Here is a 23,407-nt window from a genome sequence, read left to right as displayed (position 1 = left end):
TCACGGTCTCCGCTTTAATGTATTCACACAGGTCTTCATAATAAAAAATAATTGAAATATTTGTCATTACTGAAAGATGATATTTACTGACGTCATTAATGCTAAGCAAACGACCTGCACATTAACCGCATCAGAATGAATGTATTTTAAGTATTTTACATTGTAATCCCAGGAAAATACCCATACTTTCTCCATGTAAGGGACCTTCCCCAAGGCCCCTTACCCTCTGTAAATTTCCAGTTAAGCTTTATATTTTTCTTTTAATTTTGTGGTCTTTGAGACCCCCCTGCTGTCACGTTTCCTATGAATGGCTTCTGAATGCAGTACTTCACAAAAAACTGAGCTTGTGATGGTTTTTGTAGAAAATACTGCACCGTTAAAGATGTCGCCCAAACTTACGATTTCATTGCAGACAAAAGCTGCTTAATTGTTATTCACCATTATTTTAAAAGTTTTAAGTGGATGAGAAGTAATCAGAACACAGGGAAAATGAATAAAATCATATAAGAATTTTTGAAAAGATTTTGTGGTTGAGCAAAACCTCACTCGTCTGAAGAGGAATTGAAGTTAATCGTCCATACAAGATTGTAGTCCTTTGGGATGACCGGACGGCCGGGAATATGGATCCCTGATATACAACAGTAGGAAATTTGTTACACCTGCTGATGGGTATTTTGCATAGTTGACTTGTTTAATATTATGCAATTAATTATGCTAATTATGCTTTTATTAGATTATTATCTCAAAGTGCCACTAAACAATTCATCCAATGGCTTTTTGTACCCTGTGTAGCAGTCACCATATTGGTTCTTATACTGGGACTGATACCCGGGGGGGGTACTCCCATATATGGGCTATATAGGTACGTGCCGCGGAATAGGGTATTGTTTTTGAGGTTCTCGGTCCTTAAATAGGGTATCTTTTTTGACCCTTTTGTTTCTGTGTCCCTGGTGTGGTCCTTAGATAGGGTTGATTAATTGTATTATCTAATACTGGAGTGTAAAAACGCCCGCCTAAACGAACATTTTTTTAAAACTAGGCTTATTCTAGTATTTTATGCTTGATGCTATACATCCAATGTTACAGAGAAGAAATCAAGTTTTCCTTTTCATGCTATTAATAATTTTGTTTTTTCCTTGATTAGGGTGTCATTTTTCGGCTTTCGGCCTTAAAAAGGGTATCAGTTTTCGCTTTCTTAGTCCTTAAATAGGGTTAGGGTTCACGAACCTTCACGGCACACCCCTATCCAAAATTCGCGGGAGTACCCACCCCGGGGACTGATAAAAGATTATTACCTGATAAGTTCTTAATATGATGTGTGTTAGTGTAACTTGGATCCTCTTGATAATTCATTTTACAGGGAAGTTAGAGCTGAATCAGGAGCATGGTTTTTTGAGGAAGAGAGAAGGAGAGGTGACAGACCACAGCTCTATGGCTCTGCTTTGGTGCGTGCATCCTTCAGACGGGCAAAACCTGCATCATTGCCCAGAAAAGGTATGTTATTTTCCAGGCACCAGTTGTTCAAAGGGTGGATAACGTTTTCCACTGAATAAATCTCACTATCCTCTGTCTGGGTAACACAATTGGTTTCCCTAACACTTATCCTCTGGATAGTTATTTATCTGACCCCTTTTGTTCAAAAGGTGGATTAGGCTATCCACTGGATAAATCTCTATGTAGTGAATAATGAAATTTATTGATTTCCCTAATACTTAAAGTGCCCATCAACTAAAATTTTTTTTCTTATCTGAAACTATACCTTATTAAAATAACTTCTGCGAAAAAATTTTGCGTTTTGAACAAAACGCGATTTTTTAACCAATTTTTGAAGTCTACATTTTTGCGGTACACTAGCGCCGCTGATCATGCATACAAGCAAGCTCACATATGACGTCATGTGACATAAATTAAGGAACTCGCATTACCTTGCCTTCACCACCTGTACGCAAAAAAGATAAATTTCAAGTAAGGATTGAATCACAATGTCTTTGTAAGAAGAAAGTTTTTTCTGAAAAAGAAAAACCTATCAGAACTCTTAATGTTTTCCTGTTGATAAGGTCATGTGTCCCTTAAAGTAGGTCATAGTCCGAGAGAAGACTAAGACGAATGGTGTGTCAAAATGGCGGCAAATTTGAACGTTTTTAAAAAATTCTAAAAAAATCGTCTTTGGTTCAAATTGCAAAATTTTTTCGCAGAAGTTATTTTGATAAGGTGTAGTTTCAGATAACAAAATAAAAAAATTTTAGGTGATGGGCACTTTAATACTATTCACTGGATAGTGATTTTACCCAGTGGATAGTACTATCCAATGTTTGAACAACTGGGGCCGGGTGGATAGCGTCATTCAACTTTTGAACAACTAGGCCAAGGAGGGTAATCCAGATTCAAAGTGACCTGGACAATTTAAAAGGGGAAAAATAAAAATAAGTACAGACTGTCCCTCAAAAAATCTCTGGGGCAATTTAAGCAAACCTCAAAAAAATGCTGTGAAACAAAAGTATCCCCCTCCCCCCAAAAAAGTCTTATTTTCTATTTTTTTTTTATATGAAAAAGAATCCCAACTTCAGTCTAGCAACTCAGTGACATTCTTAATTATTTTGTTGCCCCAAAATCATTAATTTCTAACCCCCAAAAGTTCCTGATTTTACCTGTCATTTTATATCCAGATTGAATCCATCCTGACCTCACCTGCTGGTGGTCACGAGGAGATATCAGGGTTTATTCTAGAAATTGGCCAATCAGGGTCAAATGGGCCCCCCTCTGTAACATTTGGGGCCCTTTTTCAAGAAATGGGGTCCAAGAAAGGGGGTCCCCCAAAGGGTATTTGAACATATTGGTACAGACTGTTATTGAAATTATCATTTACAGACTTGCAAGTACTGAACATGAGGTTAAAATGAATCTAGTGCTTTAATCATGTTAATGAAATAAGCTTCTTTCCAAAAAATAGTACTTATCCTTGGGTCTATTTTTTGTGCCTCATTTGACGCAGCAACGTAAATTTTATGCGGCGTTTTTTCCAAATTGCGGCTATATCATGGTAGTTTTGACTTATTTTACAGCAGTAGTCAAAGACGTGGAGCCAAGTTCACCACCTGTGATCACACTAAGCCTCGAAAATGGTGGTCGAAAGCTTCACAGACCAGTTCCAGTACACATGTCTCGTCTGGTGGAGAAAGAGACAGAGGAAGAGGAAGAAGCAACGACTGAAGAAGCTGAGGTAAATCAAAACTACAAGCAATATGTGAAAGCCAACCCAATTCCGCAAAAAGAGGATGAAGAGCCAAGTGAGAGACATAAAAAAGACTCTTCAGCTTCATCACACAGCAGCTCTACATCAAGAGGTTAGGACCTCACTTTCAGTAAATGATTGTTTTAGATCACATTAATTTTATCATGCCCAAAATTTCTAAAATAAATTGTGCTTGAAAATTGTTGCTAGGCAAATAATGCAAGTTGGCTAAAGATTTTATTTATCTTACATACAGTATACCCCAATTACATGTGTATGCATGTGGTAATTTTACAGGTCAAAATTATGTTCAGGTTACAATTTTTTTTTACTTAGGTTATTCTCCTAGGTAGGTTGTCTCCTAGCCATGATTGCCCTGACTATTTATGAATTAGGCCTAGGAGACAAAGGAAGGTAAGAGTCAACCTAGGTTGAAAAATTTTAACCTGAATTTAATTTTGACCTCTAACATAGTCATGATAAATAAGCCATAAAAATTTCCATTATGGTTTAAAAATCGTAAGTATTTCAAATATAAGCCAAGGGTGTATATCCTAGTTTGTAGTGTGCTGTTCTGTGGACCTGCCACTGACTGTGCTTTGAGCAATTGGCATTAATATTAATTTGTCATTGTTAAAAGCCTTCCATTTAATATTGCTGGTTGATTATGGTTTGCTGTCTTGGTATTGTTATCATATCTTCAAGTTTTAGCCGGTTTCTAAGTGATTGGGTGTCTGAAGTGTGTCTATATGAAGACTGGCACTATAATAATGAAAAAAAAAATAGTGACCTATGCCAATGATATGCAGGTCGCTAAGAGATGGTCACTCATTTTCTCTTGTAGTAATTAGTGTAAAGGAGGAGGGGTGGAATATCATGATTTGTCGGTGATAATATACTAGTAGTTTCCAATGGAAGATGAAGTTCTGCAGTGAGTAAAGCATGGCATTTCAAATTGTTTGAATCAGTTGCAGTGTATTTTGATTGTTGATATTTTGACGTTAACATGTGCATGTAACGCAACACGGCACATAGACGATCTATAAAAACTGAACTTTGAACCAAAATAAGTGTTAAATTAGTGTTTGTATCAAGCTACCTGCGTTGTATAAAAGTCCGTGAGAGCAAATCAGCGTATTATTTGTATGAAACCTGTCCACTATAAGGTGCGAGCGATGGAGTGAGTGAAAGAGTGAATTCCCATCAAGTTCAATATTAAACTGGTTGATTACGCTTCACAAGCATATCAAATCATGTCAAATCATTTTCAATCCTTGCTTCCATCGTCTATAAAACGTTTTACTACCAAGGAAGAACAAACCTTGTCAGACGTTCCAGAAAAACTCTTAATAACAAAAGCAATTAATTATCAATTAAATAAATACAACAAAGCCTGGCTGAATACAAATTAAGCCAAAACACTGAATTTATTTACCATAGAGTTCCAGGAATCGCTTCAAATATTCTGAGAAACATATCGCTACAATTCACAGGAATTTTTTACCTTCACTTGCACTTGTACTCTTTGCTTGCAAATATGTGGCTTTCCACACGAACAGGACTTCTGTGCCTTTAGTTTTCCACAACCCGCATTATCCACAGTTGAGTGTTCAAGGATGTTCTAGTTGTGTTCCAGAGGATACAGTATTTACTTTTCCCTTTTGAGTGTAATTGTGAATCGTTTGAGTGCGAACAAAAGAGCCTCGATTTTGAGGGCCATACTTGAAACCGAGGCAACTGCGGTGATGAACATACATACAAACATATTTACATCTAAGATAGCTCAAATGCGGATGGTATCGGGCACAGGCAACCCAGGCTGTTTGCAAACGCAACCTGAATTAGTCTTCTGCAAAGCCTGGTGGCTTCACAGCAATTAATTCCCATAACCTTTCCTCTTCTTTTTGTGTTATGCAAAGCTTGTCTGGGGTCAATGACCTGACGAAGAAGGCTTACTGACCTGTCAGATGAAAAACAAATGTTCAGTTACATGTAGTGAAAAAAAGAGTTAGCACATGGTCTGGGTGACCCCTCAGATGGTCTACATGACCCCCTGCTGGAATGAATTAACTGGAATGCTGTATAGACTGAGTTGGAATGTGACTGTAAATGATATAGGAGCTTTTTAACTAACACCTATAGCTGTCCAGTGACACTTCTCATATTATCTCTAGAAGTCTGGTTCCTGATTTGCAAAAGCGGGTTGCGTTCAGAGGGTTCTTCAAAGTGCAAAGCATCAAGCCGGAGACCTTACAGACACTTTGCCAAAATTTAATGCCTCCAAACAGCAATTTAAAATGTCTAAGCTCTAACGCACTAATTAAATTTCACGTTTTTACAATAACATTGTGCAGACTTAAATAACCACATAATGTTGCTGATAAGCCATGTTCAGCCCAGCAGTAGCTGTTTCCTCCTCTATGGTCAAGCTTAAGGTCATCAATAAACTTACAGTGAAATGTGCCACTTTTTTATGGTTACAAATACCTTGAAACAAAATGATGGTGATTATTATTACCTGATTTCTCAATATGATCATTTGAGGATTGTTAGTACCTGTAAAAGTAAAAGATTTAAACCTAGCCCACAATCATTTAACTAACATCACATCATAACATAATTACACAGGCTCACCAGTGCATGATCTTGGTAATGATGCTGTGGAATCAGTGCACGAGGAGACCGTTTTTGATCATTTGGTGAACCAACAGAACACCAGAGATGAAGCAAGTGAGGAAATGTTTGAGGACAAAAGTGATGATACACCTGAGTATAATAACACCAATGGTCACATTGAAGATGAACTTCAACATTATGAAGAAAAAATTAACAAATGGGAAATTGAAGAAGAGGAAAGTGAGTTTACAAGTGAAGAAAAAGTGAGCAAATGGGAAATTGAAACAGAGGAAAATGAGTATACAAGTGAAGAAAAAGTGAACAAATGGGAAATTGAAAGAGAGGAAAGTGAGTTTGCAAGTGAGGAAAAAGTGAACAAATGGGAAATTGAAACAGAGGAGAGTGGGCATAGAAGTGAAGACAGGAAACCTGAAGCAGCCATTGAAATTAAAACCACTTGGCATGAAGTAGCACATGAATGGGCCAATACAGGGGACATGAATGAACAACCATTACAAGACACTTACCCACCAAAGGTGCTCCTTGATGTTAGACCAGCTTCCCCAGATTCTGAGACTACTGGAGAATTTTTCACTCCCCTTGTCACCCCACTTCACTCCCAAACTGGTACACCAGCACAGAGTGAAGAAAATTTGACCTCTGGATCAGAGTTGTATGAGGATGCAGGTGAAGCCACCCCTGTTAAAGGGAACACAACTCCTGTTGTCGAGTTGTCTGCGCAGGATGGTAAGAAAGACCTCTTTGAAGAGGATATAAATCGCTACATCCTAGCTGGCCAGTAAATGTAAAATCTGCTGTCAGTGTCTCTGGCAAAGTCAAGCTGTTGATCATGTAGCCTGGCTCATGCGCTATTGCTAATGGTTGTTATAATTTTGCTTAGTTCCTTGTTAAGGGTTCAAATTCTCCTTTCTCATCTTCTTTCTTATCTTCTTGATAATGTCAGGGCTGTGAGAAATCACTGAGAATGTTTGGGAGGTAATTTGTGGCCACTGAAAATATGCTCAAACTCATGTCTGCGTTAATATTCTTGTACAAAGCATTACCTTGGTGATTGAATTTTCTACAGAATAGCACAAATTTAGCCTTTATATTCATTAACAAACCAGTCCAGCCATTTGCCTGCTGAAATAGAGTTACAGGTGTTTTTCAGGCAAGCACTGCAGAAAAATATCCCCTGTTCTGCGGGCTATGTAGCCATGTGCAACAGTGGCAGGTCTTTCAGAAAAAAATTATTAGAATTTTGTAGTTTTTCAACTATTATCTGATTTAAGTGAGAATTCCAGGGCCTAAGTAAGTGTTAGATTGAGTTTTCCAGTTTAGATAGGGATCTATGGGTGCTTATCAGAAGACCAGAGCGGTCATTTTGGAAATAAAATGGACATTTCTCCAGAGTCATTGCTAAACCCATCACTGCTGGGTACAGTATGTAGGAATAGGCCATTCTGACAGGACTTTTTTTATTAAAAGTAAAATTCTCTTTACAACTGGACTGGTCTGGCCGGTCAATTCAGACAAATAGCGAGTGCCATAAGAAAGTAAACTTTTTTTCCTGACTTTTTATTGCCATTTAGCTCCTACCATACATCCCAATTTGCATTTCACCTATCAGGGCTGTTGCTAAGATTTCAAGTTGCCGGGTATAAGCAATTTATAGTAGGTGGGGAACTGAACAGCCAAGGAGTTCTTTTGGTCTCATTTTCCTTTTGTTTCCTACAAAATTAGCCGGGGCTCCTGCTCATAATAGCTGGGGGAAATCCCCATCCCCCGGCCCTTAGCGACAGCCCTGACCTATGTCCAGGGGCAAATCAAGGACTTCTGTTCAAGGGAGGGAGAGGAGAAGGGGTGCTGGGTAAGGAGGGGGGCCGGGAGGGGGGTCTTTTTGAGGTGAAGTAAGGGTGTATGGGAATAGAAAAGAGAGGTGGATCTCGGGTACAAAAGGGGTTGTTTGGGTAGCAGAGGATCTAGAGTACGAGTAGTCCCCCACTTTTCTTCAGGGATACTAGGGCGACCGAAACGCGAGCGGGCGTGAAAATCACACCACGCGAGGAAGGGCGACGTGTCGCCTTTTCTCGCGTGGGGGTGATTTTCACGCGCGCTCGCGTTTCGCTCGCTCTACTATCCCTGAGGAAAAATGGGGGACTACTCGTAGTCTACAGAGGATCATCCGCCACCACCATAGGATCTCTGGGATCCTTCCCACCCCATGTATGTCAGTGGTCTTTCGTATGACACCTGCCAGAAACCGACCATATCTACCGTCTCACTTGTAACTTACTGTTAACTCAGAACAACTTGAACACGTGAAATATTTGAGGAGTGTTGATTGTGTATCGACAAATTACAATGGAGTTCATTGCTCAGGAGCAAACCTCTAAAGCTCTAGCTGATTACCGTAGCAGCTGTTTGCGCTCAAGTGTTCTTGTGCCTTATTGGCTTTTTCTTCGCATTTTACAATAACATTTCATAAATATTTGTGATGATCACGTTTCTGCACGTGTTGAAAGTAAATAACTGCGTGTCATTTTATTGACTTTGTTGTAACTAACTTATGACAGATGAGGGAAAAATCCGAGATGTGACCATTGCAAACCCCGAGATAACCTGCAGTACATTCCCTGATGATGGTGCCGAACCACAGGATGGACACAGGACACCCACTCAAGAAGACGACATGGAAGACCTCGACCAGGCGTTTGCTAGTTACGAGCGTGATCACCCAGACATGGGCAAGCAGAAAACTCTTCAAGAACAGTTGAACATCATTAGCATGGTTAGTTCTACAAAACAGTCACAATAAAACGGTGAATCGGACTTATCTGCGGAACTAGTTCTCTTGACCGCTCTTGAAGACGTGCTAATGGGCAGTTCTTTTGGCTTTGCAGTTGATTTAGAGAATGAGAAATACATAAAAATGAGCGTCTAGTTTCTGGTTTATATATGTGTAGTTCGGCTGTGGAATTATACCAAAAGGTTTGATGCACGTGCTGAATTGTTCGCAGTCGCGGTCGTAGTTGCGTAAGCTCCCTGCTATCTTCTGATCAACCTTCTTAGATTTTCTTGAGTAATGAACACGCGTCACGGTAGATATGCCCGGTTGATATGTGATAAATAGTCGGGAACAGGTCGGGAAAACTTTGTACGTTTCTGCTTTCCCGATGTGTCCCGGATTCTGCGCATGGTTGGCGATTATTCCAGATAGTTTCAGCCTGTGTAGCCCGCGGGATCGTTAGTGCGAGCAAAGTCTTGGCAGAGGAGGAGCTGAGAAGCCGTGCGGAAAATGGAAAGGGGACGCTTTGGAAATTTCTAGCGCCTTCAGCGCTCGCTTCTTGTGAGAATGGCGGCTTTGCTACTAAGACTCTCACACACGCAAAACAATTCTGCCAGCTACGCAGGCTAATGTCGTTTTAGCTTAATAACTCCTCGCAAATTATTTTCCAAACATTTGGGCAAAACCTTGGTTGGTCTGCGTGGAAAACAGTAAAGTCCACGATCGTGTAGGAGTTTCCCACAAAATGAAAATCACGCTTAACGTTGCTCTTTTGGCATTTCAGGGTAGCCGTGAGAGTATAGTAAGCTATTATAGTGATGCAGGCGAAGGCCGGTTTGGTAACATACCCGTCACTGGTGAAGTGTTGTTTGGGCTGAAGTACGACAAACATAAATACCAGCTGGAAGTACAGATTCACAGAGCCAAGGGCATCGCTGCTGCAGACGAGAAGAGAGGAAAATCCGATCCGTAAGTCATCTGTTCAATAGGCTCTTCGCAGCTGGTGATTTCAATGGCACAAAACCGCCATGCTGAAGAATAAAAGATGCACTGGGAGAAATTACCGTTTTAAATGATGTGAGCTCTTCATTTATCTCCCCTTCGTTTATTACCTGAAACCAGAGGATTTAATTATTCAGCTTAATTATTTAATTATTACTTACTTACTTAATTATTTCAGCTTAATTATTCAGTATTTTGCAGAGCAAAATTATTTTAAATTTTGTTTTAAGTATCGCAATTTATTATTTATGTATCATATTGAATTTTTTTATTTATCTTTATATTTATATTTTTTAACTCTTCTTGATGTGTAAAACGTCGAAGAGTAATAAAGTAGATGTAGATTTGTCTTGTTCCAGTGCATCCCTTGCTCTCTAGCATGGCGGTTTTGTACCTTGTGAATGACTAGCTGTACGAATCACAAACAGGATTTTTGTTTCTTACTGTACAAACTAAAGCCTGTAAAGTAAATAACTAGGTGCATCGTTTCTCGAACACGTAGCGCATAATAAATGGCAGACCACGTCAAGCTGCTATTCGTGTTGTTTTTGTAGAGAAGTTACACCGTAATTTTTAGGGAGTTATTATAACTCCAAAAATGGAGTAAAAATTTTAGGTACAGGATAACCCCTTTTTTGGGGGGGGGAGGGGGAGGCGGTTACTTTAACTCCTAATTTAACTCCGAATTTGGGGTCATTTTTACTCCTGAAAAAGAGTTCTTTTTACTCTCTGTCTGGAGTTAAAATAACTCCGAAATGGGGTTATTTTTTTTCCTTACATGGGTTGTTTTTACTCTTTTTGGAGTGAATTTAACTCTGAAAGTGGAGTAAAAATTTTAGGTACAGGATAACTCCTTTTTGGGGGGTTATTTTAACTCCTCAATATCTGGGGTCACTTTTACTCCTAAAAAAGAGTTCTTTAAACTCCTTTTTGGAGTTAAAATAACTCCCAAAAAAATAACTCCACGGTAAGGAGTTAAATTAGCCCCACTAGAGGAGTTATTAGAACTCCTTGAAATTACTGTGTACTTAACGTATTAAGTCTGGGAAGAAAACAGCTAGACTTGACCCTTTATTTGTTTTCAAGATTGACACCACAGTCGAACCTCCATGTGCGACGACCTCCCGCACGCGACCACCTCTTCAAAACACCGAAATTCTTGTTAGCGACCACAAAATAATTATTCTTATTTCGGGTGGTCGTTTACGGGAGGTTCGACTATATTTGTTATTTGAATTAACTTCCACAGATATGTAAAAGTTTACCTTCTACCTGACAAAACAAGAGGAGGCAAACGCAAGACGAAAGTCAAGAAAAATACATTAGATCCAGATTTTGACGAGATTCTTAAGGTGAGTTTTTAAAGCTTCTTTATGAACGTTTCTCGGCGCCATGATTGAGACTGTAGATCGAGAGCGTGTGACCGATCCAGATATTGGGGGCGGCAACTTCAGGGTTTACTCTAGGAATTGGCCAGTGATGAGCTAAGCCCCATGGACCCCTGCCTGAAATTGCGGAGGGCCATTACTCAAGAAAGAGGCGTTAAGGTACGGTAAATCGGGCAACAAAAAACGTGCAACTTGTTTGGCAGCATTGCTGCAAAACGAGTTGTATAGCGATGTTGCGCGTTTTACCACCCACGAAAAAAACCTTGCGGTCTTATTTGTGGCAAGACCGGTTCGAACATGGGTGGAAAAACGCGCAACATTGCTATACAACTCGTTTGGCAACAATGTTGCAAGACAAGTTGCACGTTTTTTGTTGCCCGTTTTACTGAAGCTTTAATAACCCTAGGAACTGGCCAGTGAGGGACAGGACCCCATGCATCCCCTCCTGAAATTGTGGAGGGTTCTTACTCAAGAAAGGGGGCTAATATAATCGTGTTATCCCTTAACCGTTCAGTGTTATGTCTGCTAGCCTAAATGATCTAAGATATTTTATAATTCTTTCTTTTCTTTTTTTTTTTTTGACTGCAGTTTAAAATAGGATATGATGAAATGTTGACACGTACCCTTTGGCTAGCCATGTGGAATCACGACACGTTTGGACACAATGATTTTCTGGGGGAGGTGATGCTACCCCTAGACACATACCAAGAATCTGGATTCACCTGGGAAGACCCCTCGCCTAACTGGTATCCTCTACAAGAGAGAGTAAGTGGTTTGTTTTTCTTCGTCTTCCTCTGGACGTAGTGGCAGAAACAACTACCTTTTTTCTTTTAATCACAAGGAACTACTGTAACAGTCGTCTACACTTTTAATAAACTTAGACCGTTAGTTGTCCCTCTTGATTGTCGCACCTACGAGACAAATTTATTTACAGCACCGCAAATGGCTAACTGTATTCGACAAATTATACCAAAAAATTATGCTAGCACAGTCTATCAAAGCCAAATCGTGGATAATTACTCCGAGAAAACAACCGACATTGTGCGACGCCATCCCTTCCCGGCGAAATGACGTGTGAGGAACGAGCCAAAAAATTCTATGCTGATGACGTGTCATTACCTAGATCTGGGTAGCGCTTCTGGTTTACCGAAAATTTACTTCGTCATCAGTATATAACTTCTGCGCTCTTTCCCCTGACGTCATTTCGAGGGGAAACCAGTTGTGGCATCACGAGCTGATGTCGGCTGTTTCTCAATCAAGAGGATAATCTCAAAGACATTGGTTGTTTTTTGTATTTTGTGTGATTCTAGCGACCTCAACCGTCCTTGATGTCTTACTGTGGAGACCTGACGGTGTCACTGATGTTCGAACCGGGAGATGAGTCCAACAAGGACAAAAAGAAGAAAAAGAAGTCCAAGGGAAAGCTGCACGTCCAGTTAAAAGAAGCGAGAAATTTGCCCGCTAAGGATGCCAGTGGATATTCAGACCCGTTTGTTAAAAGGTATATTGTTTAGTTTTGTGTTTGTTGGGAGCACTTAGTTGCCTTTCCTCCGTTAAAACTTTTATGCGGGTGGAATTGGGCCGGGATTATACTTATTATTCTATGGCTAAGTCTGCTTTCGTCATGCGATTGGTCAATTTACGGTCCGTAACTTACTATACTGACCAAAATCTTAAAAGCAAATGCTTATTTCACAGCTCTAAATCTCTTTATCTCGATAAAACGGTTAAAAGAAAGTTAAAAGACGTCTGTCAACCTTGAGGACTTGGACCGGCGTTGACTTCGTCCTTCAACACTTTAACCTGTGTTTATTTGTGAACGAAAGTGGTGAAGAAACTGAATCGTAATCTTATCAAAGAAGAGGATTCTAGTCAGTGTTTGAAAATTTTATCGTAGTACACAGAAGACGAAAATCGACTGGCAGAGATTCGAGACGTTTTGCTTTAGAGAATACGAGCGATTCCTTCGACAAATATGATAACAAACATACCTGCACCCGATAACCTTGACAAGCTTCTTTGCCATTTGCAGTGTCTTTTTCAAAGACCAACGAAATAAAGATGGAAGCGACTTCTAACCAGACACTGTGTCCAGTTTTCAAAAGACCCCAGCGTCACATTGCCTAGCGAATATTTACAGTGCTCTTAGTTTTAACCGAATAAACTTTTTCAACATGGCGCATTTGCATTTTGATTTTACTTTTAATGGAAAGCCTTTATAATGGGCTATTATTTCCGTGAGCCATTTAAAACTTTCATGTTTTGACGCTTGTCGAATGATTGTAAAATCGCTTGTTCTGCATTCGTTTCAAGTCCCCCAAAGAGGAAGCCATATAATAAACATCTTATTAGCCTTGTTTTTTCCGTCCTTACGTACTGTAAATTAAGGAAAAAACTCGGTCCGTAATTTACAGTACTGACCGAAAATTCGGCTAATAAGAGGTATTAATTTCACAGTTGAAAGTTTATTTATTAGTACTGATACGCTGTTAATGTACTAAGCTTTCTAAAAGGTTACTACGTTCTAAGTGGTTGAATACTGAACTGGTGTCACTGTCTGCGCCTTTTGTCGATATAACATTCGTCAACGTAACTTTACTTCAGGAAGCTCATCATTTGTAGAAAAATGAAAAGATAGTTTCATTAACTAACTCTTTCTTACATCCTTGCTGCCACTTTTCCTGCCCATTTTATGGTAAGTGAAAACCCAGCGAGTATAACAAGAAATTTTTCAGACGTTTGACCGCGGTGGAGGCCCATCCTGGACAAACTAGCGTGTCCTAACTAATATTAGGCTGTCAAGTGTACTTGGTGTGAATAAGGTGATAGCACCGGTACTGGTGCACATGCTTGTTTTAAATGTTTGCCCTCCTAGACTGTCAAAGTACCCTAACCGTGGTTCATTTGCTATAACTGAATATCTTTTCGTTTAGATGTGTTGTTACTTTTTGTCCCCTTTCCCTTTACCCTCCCACCTCTTTCCCATATATTTAATTACTACTCTTCAACTCCCCCTACCAGCGACCCTCCTTGTACTCTTTATGTTTCTAGTGGTTAGGTAGCCTACGAAAACAGTCGTCTCCCCTCGCTCCTCGCCGCAAGGAACGTTCGTCATCAGAACGGAATTTCTGTCGCCGAGGCCCAGACGTCCTCCTGGCGAAACGTCCTTAGCGGTGATGAGCGAGAAAAAAACGGGTGTTTTCGTAGTCTAGTAATTAGGTGGTTCGTCAGAACCCGCCCTCCTCTTAGCGTCTGTCAGACACTGCCGGTTACTCTGTTTATAGCATGCTTGCCAGGGGTTTGAGGGAAAGGAAAGGGTGAGGAGTACTTATGCTCGCGAGTACATAACGGGCACGCGAGGGAGCGGAGTTCCCCCACGCGAGCACCTTTATTCCCATTCGCCTTCAAACACCTGCTCCGCAGCTACTTCCTTTCACAATTCTCTCCTTCGTTAGACCGCGACAGAGCTGTCCATCTGGATAGTCGCTCCTACCGGGCCTCGACATTACTATATTAGGGAGCTTAAGCAACGACGACGGCAACGGCAACGAGAAAGGCAAAAAAGCAACAGGTTCAGATTGGCAAAACAACAACTCTGCACGTGCATCACGCCTTTTGTTTATTTCTTTGCCGTCACTGCACGACTACGACGTGAAAGTTCTTAATTTCACGTTTTATGGCGGACGTGAACACAAGACAACGATTTTCTTTTTTTGTTTTTTTTTAACTTGGATACACTCCTTTCGAATTCAACTCCCGAAAAAATCGCCAATATTTGACAAATTAAAAATGTTGGAATAAGAACGATGAAGTTTAAAACCACGCGAATTCACTTTTTGAGTGACATTTTCGCCGCCTTTGCCGTCGTTGTGCTTAAGCTCCCTATTATTGATAAAGAACTGTCCGCAGTCTGCTCCAAAGTTTAGAATTGTTTTGTACTCTCTTTTTGTTTTATTGTCATTCATTTATTTTGGCTATGTGAGAAATCCGTGTTCCGTTGTACCAATCTGTCGATAAGTATGAAAGTAAGTCTAGCTTCCCGGCCAAACACACTTATTCAGTGCAACGAATGGTGGAGGATAAGGTGGAGCATAACGCCAGTTTTTCCTGGTTAATTAGCATGTCGCTAATCAATGCTCAGCTTTTGACAAGGAACTGGACAGGCCCCAGTTGTTCAAAATCCATGAGTTAAATCACTACCCAGCGGCACATAAGTATTAGGGAAACCAATTGTGTTATCCAGTGGATAGAGATTTATGGGTAAAATGACTTCATCCACCTTTTGAAAAGGCAAGTGATGCCAGGTGGTTGTTGTCCTTCTAGCCTCACAGCAGTAAAAAGCGACTTTAACTTCGAATTCGCTTTGGTTTAGGTTATAAGATGATCGTTTGAGTTTTAGCTCTAAAGCGTGTTAGCTTCTATTTTAAATTTAGTAGTTAACGGCCTTGTCATCTGACAATATATGTTGTTGAGGTTAGTTATTGCTCGATTTCAAGATAGTATAGGCCTTGTTTATGTTTAGTCCACAGTGTGCAGTGTGAGCGCGCGCGCATGGCATCTAGTAGCCTGCTTCAGCTGTAAATTTGTTCGCCCGGAAACAGTTTTTTCTCGTGCACGACGTTTACGGCGAAATGCTTTCCGACAGTGAGTGCTAATGTTTCGATAAAAAGGGCTTCATTTAATCAGGTAACACAATATGTAACTATAAGAGATTTCAAAAAGAAAACAAGTAAGGCGAGGTACAGCGGTTAGCTATCTTGATAATCTCACTTACTTTCATTCATCCTGTGTAAAAACAGTAGTCTAGCATGTTAGAACTAGACAGCTGTGCTGTTGATGTTAACATTCCGTTTATAACCACTGCTTCAATTCCACCGCACAGTTTTTTTTAAATGTTTTTATTTTTCTTGCCCGTCTTGTTAGTGCGTCTTGGTTGGTTACTTGGCATCTCCAGAAACTCGTTTATTCAGTCAGTTGGCTATTAATTTCATTCCGCTGTGCGTCTGTTAAGACAGGTGATCAGTGATCCTGCCAGAATAACCCGCTTTACTCTTACCGCCAACAGTTGGCAAGAACTGCGTTTTGCATAAATGTTATGCTTTCTTTCGTGTTTTTTCTGTACGTGTTTTGTTTTTAGGCGAATTTACTCATCTTCCTTTTACAATGTTTTTCAATTCTAAATATTCACAACAAGTGCCTTTGATCAATTCGAATTTGTACGTATTTCAATTAATTTGCATAGCCAAATCTAATTCTTCACGAATATTTGCTTTTTCAAATAAATTGCGAAATGAGCGTGAGATACTCTGCGCTGCCGGTAAAACTGTTTTGTTGTTGTTGTTGTTGTTGTTGTTTTACCTTGTTAATGGCGTAAAAGGTTCTTCATAAGCTGGATTTTATTTTATATATAGTTGTAATTGAAATCATTAAGCTTACAAAAACGTCTTCTTTCGTTATATTGAAAGCACAATAAAGCTTATATTAGTCAAAGGTGAGCGAGTATATAGCTCGGTTTCCTTGGCATAATTAAGCACTTTTATCTTGTCAGGATACCAGTTTATCGTAAAGGGATTTGAAAGGCGACTTTTTAAGTGTTTGAAAGCTTTTGTGAGAGCTATGAGGAATATTAGGAATTGTGTTTGCTCTGACACTGCTAGCAGCGTTAAAAATCTTAAATGATATTTGACACCTTATATAATTATATGTCTCTAGTGCCCATTTATACACAGTATAGATATAAACTAAAGGTTCTTATCTGAGAAAACAACACGGCAATATTTCCAGGACTCAGTCCTACTTTAGCTACTAGTAATAAAGCGCTATAGTTGAAAAACCCCTCAGATGTCGTCTTGTTATGTTTTTGAACAATGTTCAATAACATTCCCATCATTTTGAATCAACTAACCAACAGTACCTGGTTGTAATGTCGTACCCAGATCTCTTGCCTCTTGCGTTCGGCTTCGTCAACAAGAGATCTGGGTACCAGGTTAGACCCGGTTGTTCAAAAGTTGGATAGCACTATCCACCGGATAAATCACTATTCAGTGCGTAAGTATTTTACGAAAACCAATTGCGTTATTCACTGTATAGTGATTTACCCAGTGGATAGCACCATCCACCTTTTGAACAACTGGGGCCAGAATTTGTGCCATTGATTTATTTAGTCACAATCTTGTGATAAAAACGCTAAGGATTTTTCACGGTCAGCGAGCTCTTGACAGAGACTGCCTATCGTTGCTGTCATCTTTGATTTTTGCCGCTTCTATAACCCGTCTCCTTCTGATACCAAGCAAGATAAACAATTTTTTTATTTTGAGAAAGAGTAAACAAGACAGTACGAGTGAACGCGCAGTTTTGGGTCCAAAGCAAAAACAGGTTGTTACCGCTATTCCATCAGCTAAAATTCTTCCTGTTTACTCTTCTCGTGCTCTTAAGGGTATTATTCAAGCTTTTACTGACTACTTTTAAAGGGCACGTTGACTTCCATTCCTTTAATCGAAAATAGAAAATTTTGGAAGATTTGTATCTCCTGTCAATAATCTTAGCGTTTCACAGGTCTTGGATCCAGCTAGAATTAATCATTAATATCAGTATTACAAGTAATTGTTTGACGAAGCGACTGCCATTACATTCGTTTCGTAAAACGAATTCTCATAATTCTGTGTAAATGTTCATGAGATCATGCCAATATGCCTTGTGTATATTACCTTATGAGCTCAAGTTAACTGCCAAGATCCTGTCTACGAAATGTCAAAATTGCAAATGAAAGATGTGACCTCTGAACTGATTAGCTTTAAATTTCGACAGAAAGGCTCTGGGTAAATTAGGCCGTCACTCATGAGGTAATACACACAACAGCTGTTGAATAAACTAATTCTCTCCCCCACCCCCTTTCCAGCTAACTTCAATGTCCCGTCGCTCCCGGTTGCTTCATGTGCTCCTCCTATTCAGTATATACCTTGTTCATGCATATTAGAAATATACTAGAGTGATTTCACATAACCCTTGAAATAGATAGTAGACTACTACGCAGTAATTACACTCTAATTTCATTGTTTTCTTTTGCTCACTTGTAACCGTTTGGCACCAGTTGTTAGATGTTGTTTCACGGGTTGAGTAAAATCGCTCCAGAAAAGTGTTTTATATTATGGTAATATTATTGCCTAATACGTTTCCATACTTAGTTTGTATGAAACGTTACTTTGTTTTGCAGCGAGTACTCTGTTTAGCTCTATTCGTTAAGAATACATGGTTGTTGAGATGAACAGCATAGCATCAGTTCATAAACGTCCGGATGAAAACGTCTGTTCCGAGATAGATACCCATAAAACCTATTGTATAACCCCACCCTCTCCCCACCGGCACTTCAAAGACCTCCTCGTTCCTTGTTCTCTATTTACCCTGTTCAGACGTATTGGAAACAGACTGGTACTGAAACTGGTTTCTTGATCTTAAAAGAAGGTTTTTTTATTGAATATTTTGTTACCCCTGCTCTTATGTTCTACATTGCCAACAGCTACCTTCTACCAGACACAAGTAAAAAGACCAAGCGCAAAACATCGGTGATCAAAAGGAACCTCAATCCTATTTGGAACCACTCGTTCGCTTACGACAACCTGACAATCGACGAGCTCAGGAACCGCGTCTTAGAGCTGACCGTGTGGGACTACGACCGAGGTTCCAGTAATGACTTTCTGGGAGGTCTTCGACTGGGCCTTGGCAATAATACTGAGCCGTGGGACGACTCACAGGGCCTGGAGATAGAGGCCTGGCGGCTGATGCTTGAGAGACCCAATAAATGGCACGAACATACGTTGAATCTACGATCGAGCATGGACAGCCAAGTAGATTAATACAATTTGTTCCCAAGGTAATTGCGGAGTACTAATGTAGCTTTAAAAGCTTCCTATACCCACGTCAACTGACTTTCTGCACCGTGTGCGACGATGGAAGATATCAACGTCTTTCTAACGAAAAAAAAGAAGTAAAAGAACGAAGTCACGATAAACTGGTCGCCTGTGGCAACAACGATCTATCTAAGTTAAAATTGTCATTCTGATAGGTCAGTTCGCGTTTATTGCGAATCGGAATTAAATAAAGATCATGCGTTCTGTTGTAGAGCGATTTCCCCAAATTTTGTAGTTTAAATTATACAATTTTCAAAAGTCTGATAACCTTGACATTTTTGATAGTCCTTTGTTGTAATTCAATTTTCTACGAAAACTTGAAATACATTTTTTACCTTGTGAATTCGTTTTCCACTTGGGTAATTTGTTAAAATTCATTGGTAATTTTGAAAAGAAAAAAAAAATAGTCGCCATGCACCATTCTGTGTGTGTGGTCACAATATTATTTGTCGGACAAGGTTCATTATTATATCGTTGGCATATCCAACGCACAATTAAGTAAGTTCAGATGCGTAGAAAAGAAGGCTGTATTTATGTGCATTTATGATTTTGATAAACTGTACTGCGTGTAATATCTTTTTATTTACTTCTCACTATTTAATAAGTTAACTTGTTACCTATATCCAGGTTAGTCTTTTTAAGGCTCAAAGGTATAAGGCGGACATTGCTCCCATTGCTGAGCATGCATGTGTTGTGTCATTTGGAGTTAGTTAGTCTGAAAGGACCTTCCCTTGTGAATAAAATCCAAGTGATTTCTTCCTGGTATCTTGTGATCTTTTTCCTGGTTCGTATCCTTACATCGCGGTTTGGACTTTATCATACGGGGCTTATGTGGGAGGGATATGGAACGTGTGCTTGATCCATTATGCTATGTTTTTGACATAAGGATATCTTCTGCTTTAAGAGGTTGCTAGTAGGTTTTCGGGGTTTTGGCTTGACGGCCCAGTTTCGAGATTTCAGATGAAAAGGTGAGCGTGAATCTGGATTAGAATTATGAGCGGTGCACGGAGTGTGGTCATTTTACGATGCGGTATTCGGCAAATGTTCTTCTAAAAAAACTAAATCCACGTTTAAAACCAGGAAATGCAGTTATTTTTAGTACTGACATAAACCTCTTATTCGACTTAAGGTGTCAATATTTTTCTCAACCCTTTTATCTGGCGGTTGGGACCGTGCCACTTTTCCTACTACTTTTCCCGTCAGGTTTACGGGATTAATAGTCGGGCTGGCTTGACTGTCCTTTAATCCGGAAATGTCAGCACGTTTATTGATCTGATGAATGTGCAATATACTGCTACTCCAGCCGTTTGTTCTTCTGTGATGTAAGGATGCAAGCCTTCACTCCCCATCCATTCCTACGAAAAGCTCTACCAACAAATACAACGAAATAACCAGATAAAGTTTTCAGTAAAAATGGCTTGTGCAATCATGATAATATATAAAATAATGTAAACACATCATTTTAAAGACCATATGAAATTTATAAACATCGTTGAATGTAAGTTGATAACCACTCTGCATCCCAGCTTATTGCATACATAAAACCACTGCCTTTGCCGCGCATTCGTAAGTGATAGAAATAATTGCATATATAAATAAGCATAGTTAAATAGTTATTTCCCTTCATAAAGTTTAAACGTTACAAGTAGTTGCTTTAATTTTGTGGTTGGTAAACGTAAACTACACCAAATGTAAGTAATAGTTTTGCAGATAACCGATGAAGTGATCAGCGACCCATATGACATACTTTGGCTCCGTTTATATTAAGAAAACTTGTCCTGGGCAGAACAAGGCATGAGAAACAAAACTTAACCTCAGCTAGAAGAGGTCACCCTTCTAGCCGAGCCAACTTTTCTCCATGTAAACATTTTGGCCAGCCCTTGGTCGAGGCGAGGCAATCAGAGCATGTGCGAACGCTGTATTAGATAATCAGAGCATGCGCGATTGCTTTGGGTCAACTATTTTCTTATAAAGTTGACTTGATTGGGAGGGTGAAAACTCGGGACAATTTTTTTCCATGTAAACGGGGCGCCCCAACGAAAACCCTGCGCCAAAAAATTCAAGATCTTCCCTAAACTTGCCTAATGAGCTAAATTTAACCTGACTCTCATATGTGGACTTTCACAACCAGAATAAGAAAACAAGTTTGACCATCAGTAAACTGCAATTTAAGTAAAGTATTTGGATAGATTAACCAGTGATATAAATTTCATGAGATCATACGTTCATCAATATATTAATTCAAACTGCCCATTCTTATAAATTTGCAACAACGTGTCAAGGCGGCAGTGTTTGTTGACAAATCAATGCACATTTTCTTCGTTCCAAGCGAAGTGACAACTTCGTCCCCAGGGTCTTCTCGTTTGCCAATATGGCGAGACCCTGGGGACGAGTTTCGCGAAGGGAAACACTTTTGTTCCTGTCAACCAACATGGCCCCAGTAACGTCACCTGAAAACCAGCAGTAATTTTTTCATATCAATACATTTCGTTAGCTAAACCATTTACACGTAACTTCGGGTTCCTGTTTTTGATGATTAACTTTTTATTATTAAAATATCGAAAATAATTAATGATAGTTCATTAAAATCTTGCATAAGATACTTTATACAAAAAGTAGAAAAAAAGAAAAATGTAAAAAGCAATTCATTTGTAAGATAAAAAAGTAATCAAGAAAGTAATTCAAACTAAAGCTATATTTTTTAGTCTTTAATCTTTAATTCTCACAATTGCCTATAAGAAGTTTTATAAGTTCTTTTACCTGCCTTTAAATCAATATCCCTGGCTAATGTGCCACAAACATTGAATGTAGCATAATGCATGTGAAACGTAAAGATTTAAATTTTAAAGTGCATGGGTTCAGAAAGTTTGCACTAAATCCCTTCTTAAGAATTAAAAAGCGGATTTCACTTGTACGTGATGTTTTGTATTTTGCTGTCACGCGCTCGTTGTTGGAGAGCCGTTGTCCATACGAGCGGTAGACAATGGCTAACCAATCATAAAGCACGTTCTATCCAACTGACCTGTGGCGTCAGAGAAATTATGCAAGGAGTGCCTGCTTCTTCCTAGCCTCTACGCGGCGCCGGTTTTAGATGAGTGGCATTTACTTCCTCGTTGGGGGGGAGGGGGGGAGGGGGTGAGGAAATATGACTTCCCTAAAAACGCCTGCGTGGGAGACTGGCCATCTTCCGTGTGTTAAAAAATACGGATCACGTGTAGAGTAGTTCGAGTATTATTAGGGATCAATTTAATCAATCTTTTCATTCCAAAGTAATTAACAAGTGAAGCTATTTGAGGCTCGCATATTAAACTTGTGACATTCGTACGTGACTGACCCAGTAATAATCGAAGAGACTAAAAACTTGTAACGTCCAAAACATGAGATTCAAACCAATCATAGATAACGTCTGCAATGAACTCCGCCAGCTCGTGTGGGCCGCTGTTGGCTCTAGCATGACACAGTACATTCCCAGCAAACCTAAAAAATGAGTAAGAATAGCACCCCTTTGCTTAAGCGAAAAGTGTGAAAATTGTCTATTCATGGATATAAAAGTTAATCTTTCTCGATCGCATGTAAAGATGTAAAGGGCGAAGCATTTATTATCCAGAAACTTCAGTCTTTCTATGAAACAGGCTTATATCGGGTGTCGGAAATATTTTGAAAAGAGACCTTGAAACTGAATTGATTTTCACTAAGACATCATACATGAAACAAAATTTTTTGCGAGAGAAGTGTATTGCCGTAAATTAATGCGAATTAATCTATTAGTAAAATTGATTAGCATAGGAACGTCTTGTTGGTTTTCAATTAATTTTCTCTGAAAATTTTTGAAAAATTTTACACAAAGTACTCGTTGCGATAAAGAAGCTTTCCTTGGTTGTGAATCCGAGGATATTGCTGTTTTAGCTCTGTGCTGGAGTCTTTAATTACTTAGTGCCTTTACCCATATAGAAAATGCTCTTGTAGAGTTATGAAGAAGGTAGCAAACCAATATTTTATCTGGAAGCTCCTACCACAATATGTTTTGGTGATTTTTGTTGGAATGGCATGAAAACTTGCAAAGGTTTGCCCAACCTTTTTCAAGTTTCAATCCATGTCCATCCTTGCCATCCGTTTATCCAAACGACAGAAAACAATTTCAATGCCTAAATATAGTCTGAAATACCTAAACTAGACCATTACGTTTAAAATTCTATTGATGAGAAGACAGATTTTAGCTTTTTTAAAAGACAGCAAATAGCGTGACGCGGCTTCTTTAAGTCTCGAATATTGGCAGCAGTAGAACATTTTCGGGGAAAGTAATTCTGTTTGGTCATTCAGCAGGCAACATATTTCATCCACAGACTCTACAGTTATGGCAACAACGCGTTATCAATGTCTTCATTTTTTCTTTCTGTATTATTTTTGGCCAGAGTTAAAAAAATTACGAGTGCTGTCTCACATCTCAGCAGTATGTTTTTTTCAAAAGACTGAT

At 39.4% G+C, this 23,407-nt stretch overlaps 1 protein-coding gene across 2 annotated transcripts in view; it reads left to right on the top strand.

Annotated features, from left to right (window-relative positions):
* Nucleotides 1-23,407, top strand: part of LOC140951864 (uncharacterized) — a 43,396-nt gene that overhangs the window by 1,203 nt on the left and 18,786 nt on the right. The window contains exons 3-10 of one of the 2 annotated variants that reach the window (XM_073401241.1): nt 1,361-1,494; nt 3,066-3,344; nt 5,861-6,595; nt 8,425-8,639; nt 9,421-9,605; nt 10,888-10,990; nt 11,615-11,791; nt 12,337-12,527. In XM_073401241.1, the coding sequence (XP_073257342.1) occupies nt 1,361-1,494; nt 3,066-3,344; nt 5,861-6,595; nt 8,425-8,639; nt 9,421-9,605; nt 10,888-10,990; nt 11,615-11,791; nt 12,337-12,527 (2,019 nt within the window). Of the gene's footprint in view, nt 1-1,360; nt 1,495-3,062; nt 3,345-5,860; nt 6,596-8,424; nt 8,640-9,420; nt 9,606-10,887; nt 10,991-11,614; nt 11,792-12,336; nt 12,528-23,407 lie in introns of both variants that reach the window. The other variant, XM_073401232.1, reaches the window with a different exon arrangement.

The sequence above is a fragment of the Porites lutea genome, chromosome 1, assembly GCF_958299795.1.
Source record: "Porites lutea chromosome 1, jaPorLute2.1, whole genome shotgun sequence".
NCBI lineage: Eukaryota > Metazoa > Cnidaria > Anthozoa > Scleractinia > Poritidae > Porites > Porites lutea.
Note: the sequence above shows the minus strand (reverse complement) of the source record. Positions and strands in the feature narration are given on the sequence as shown.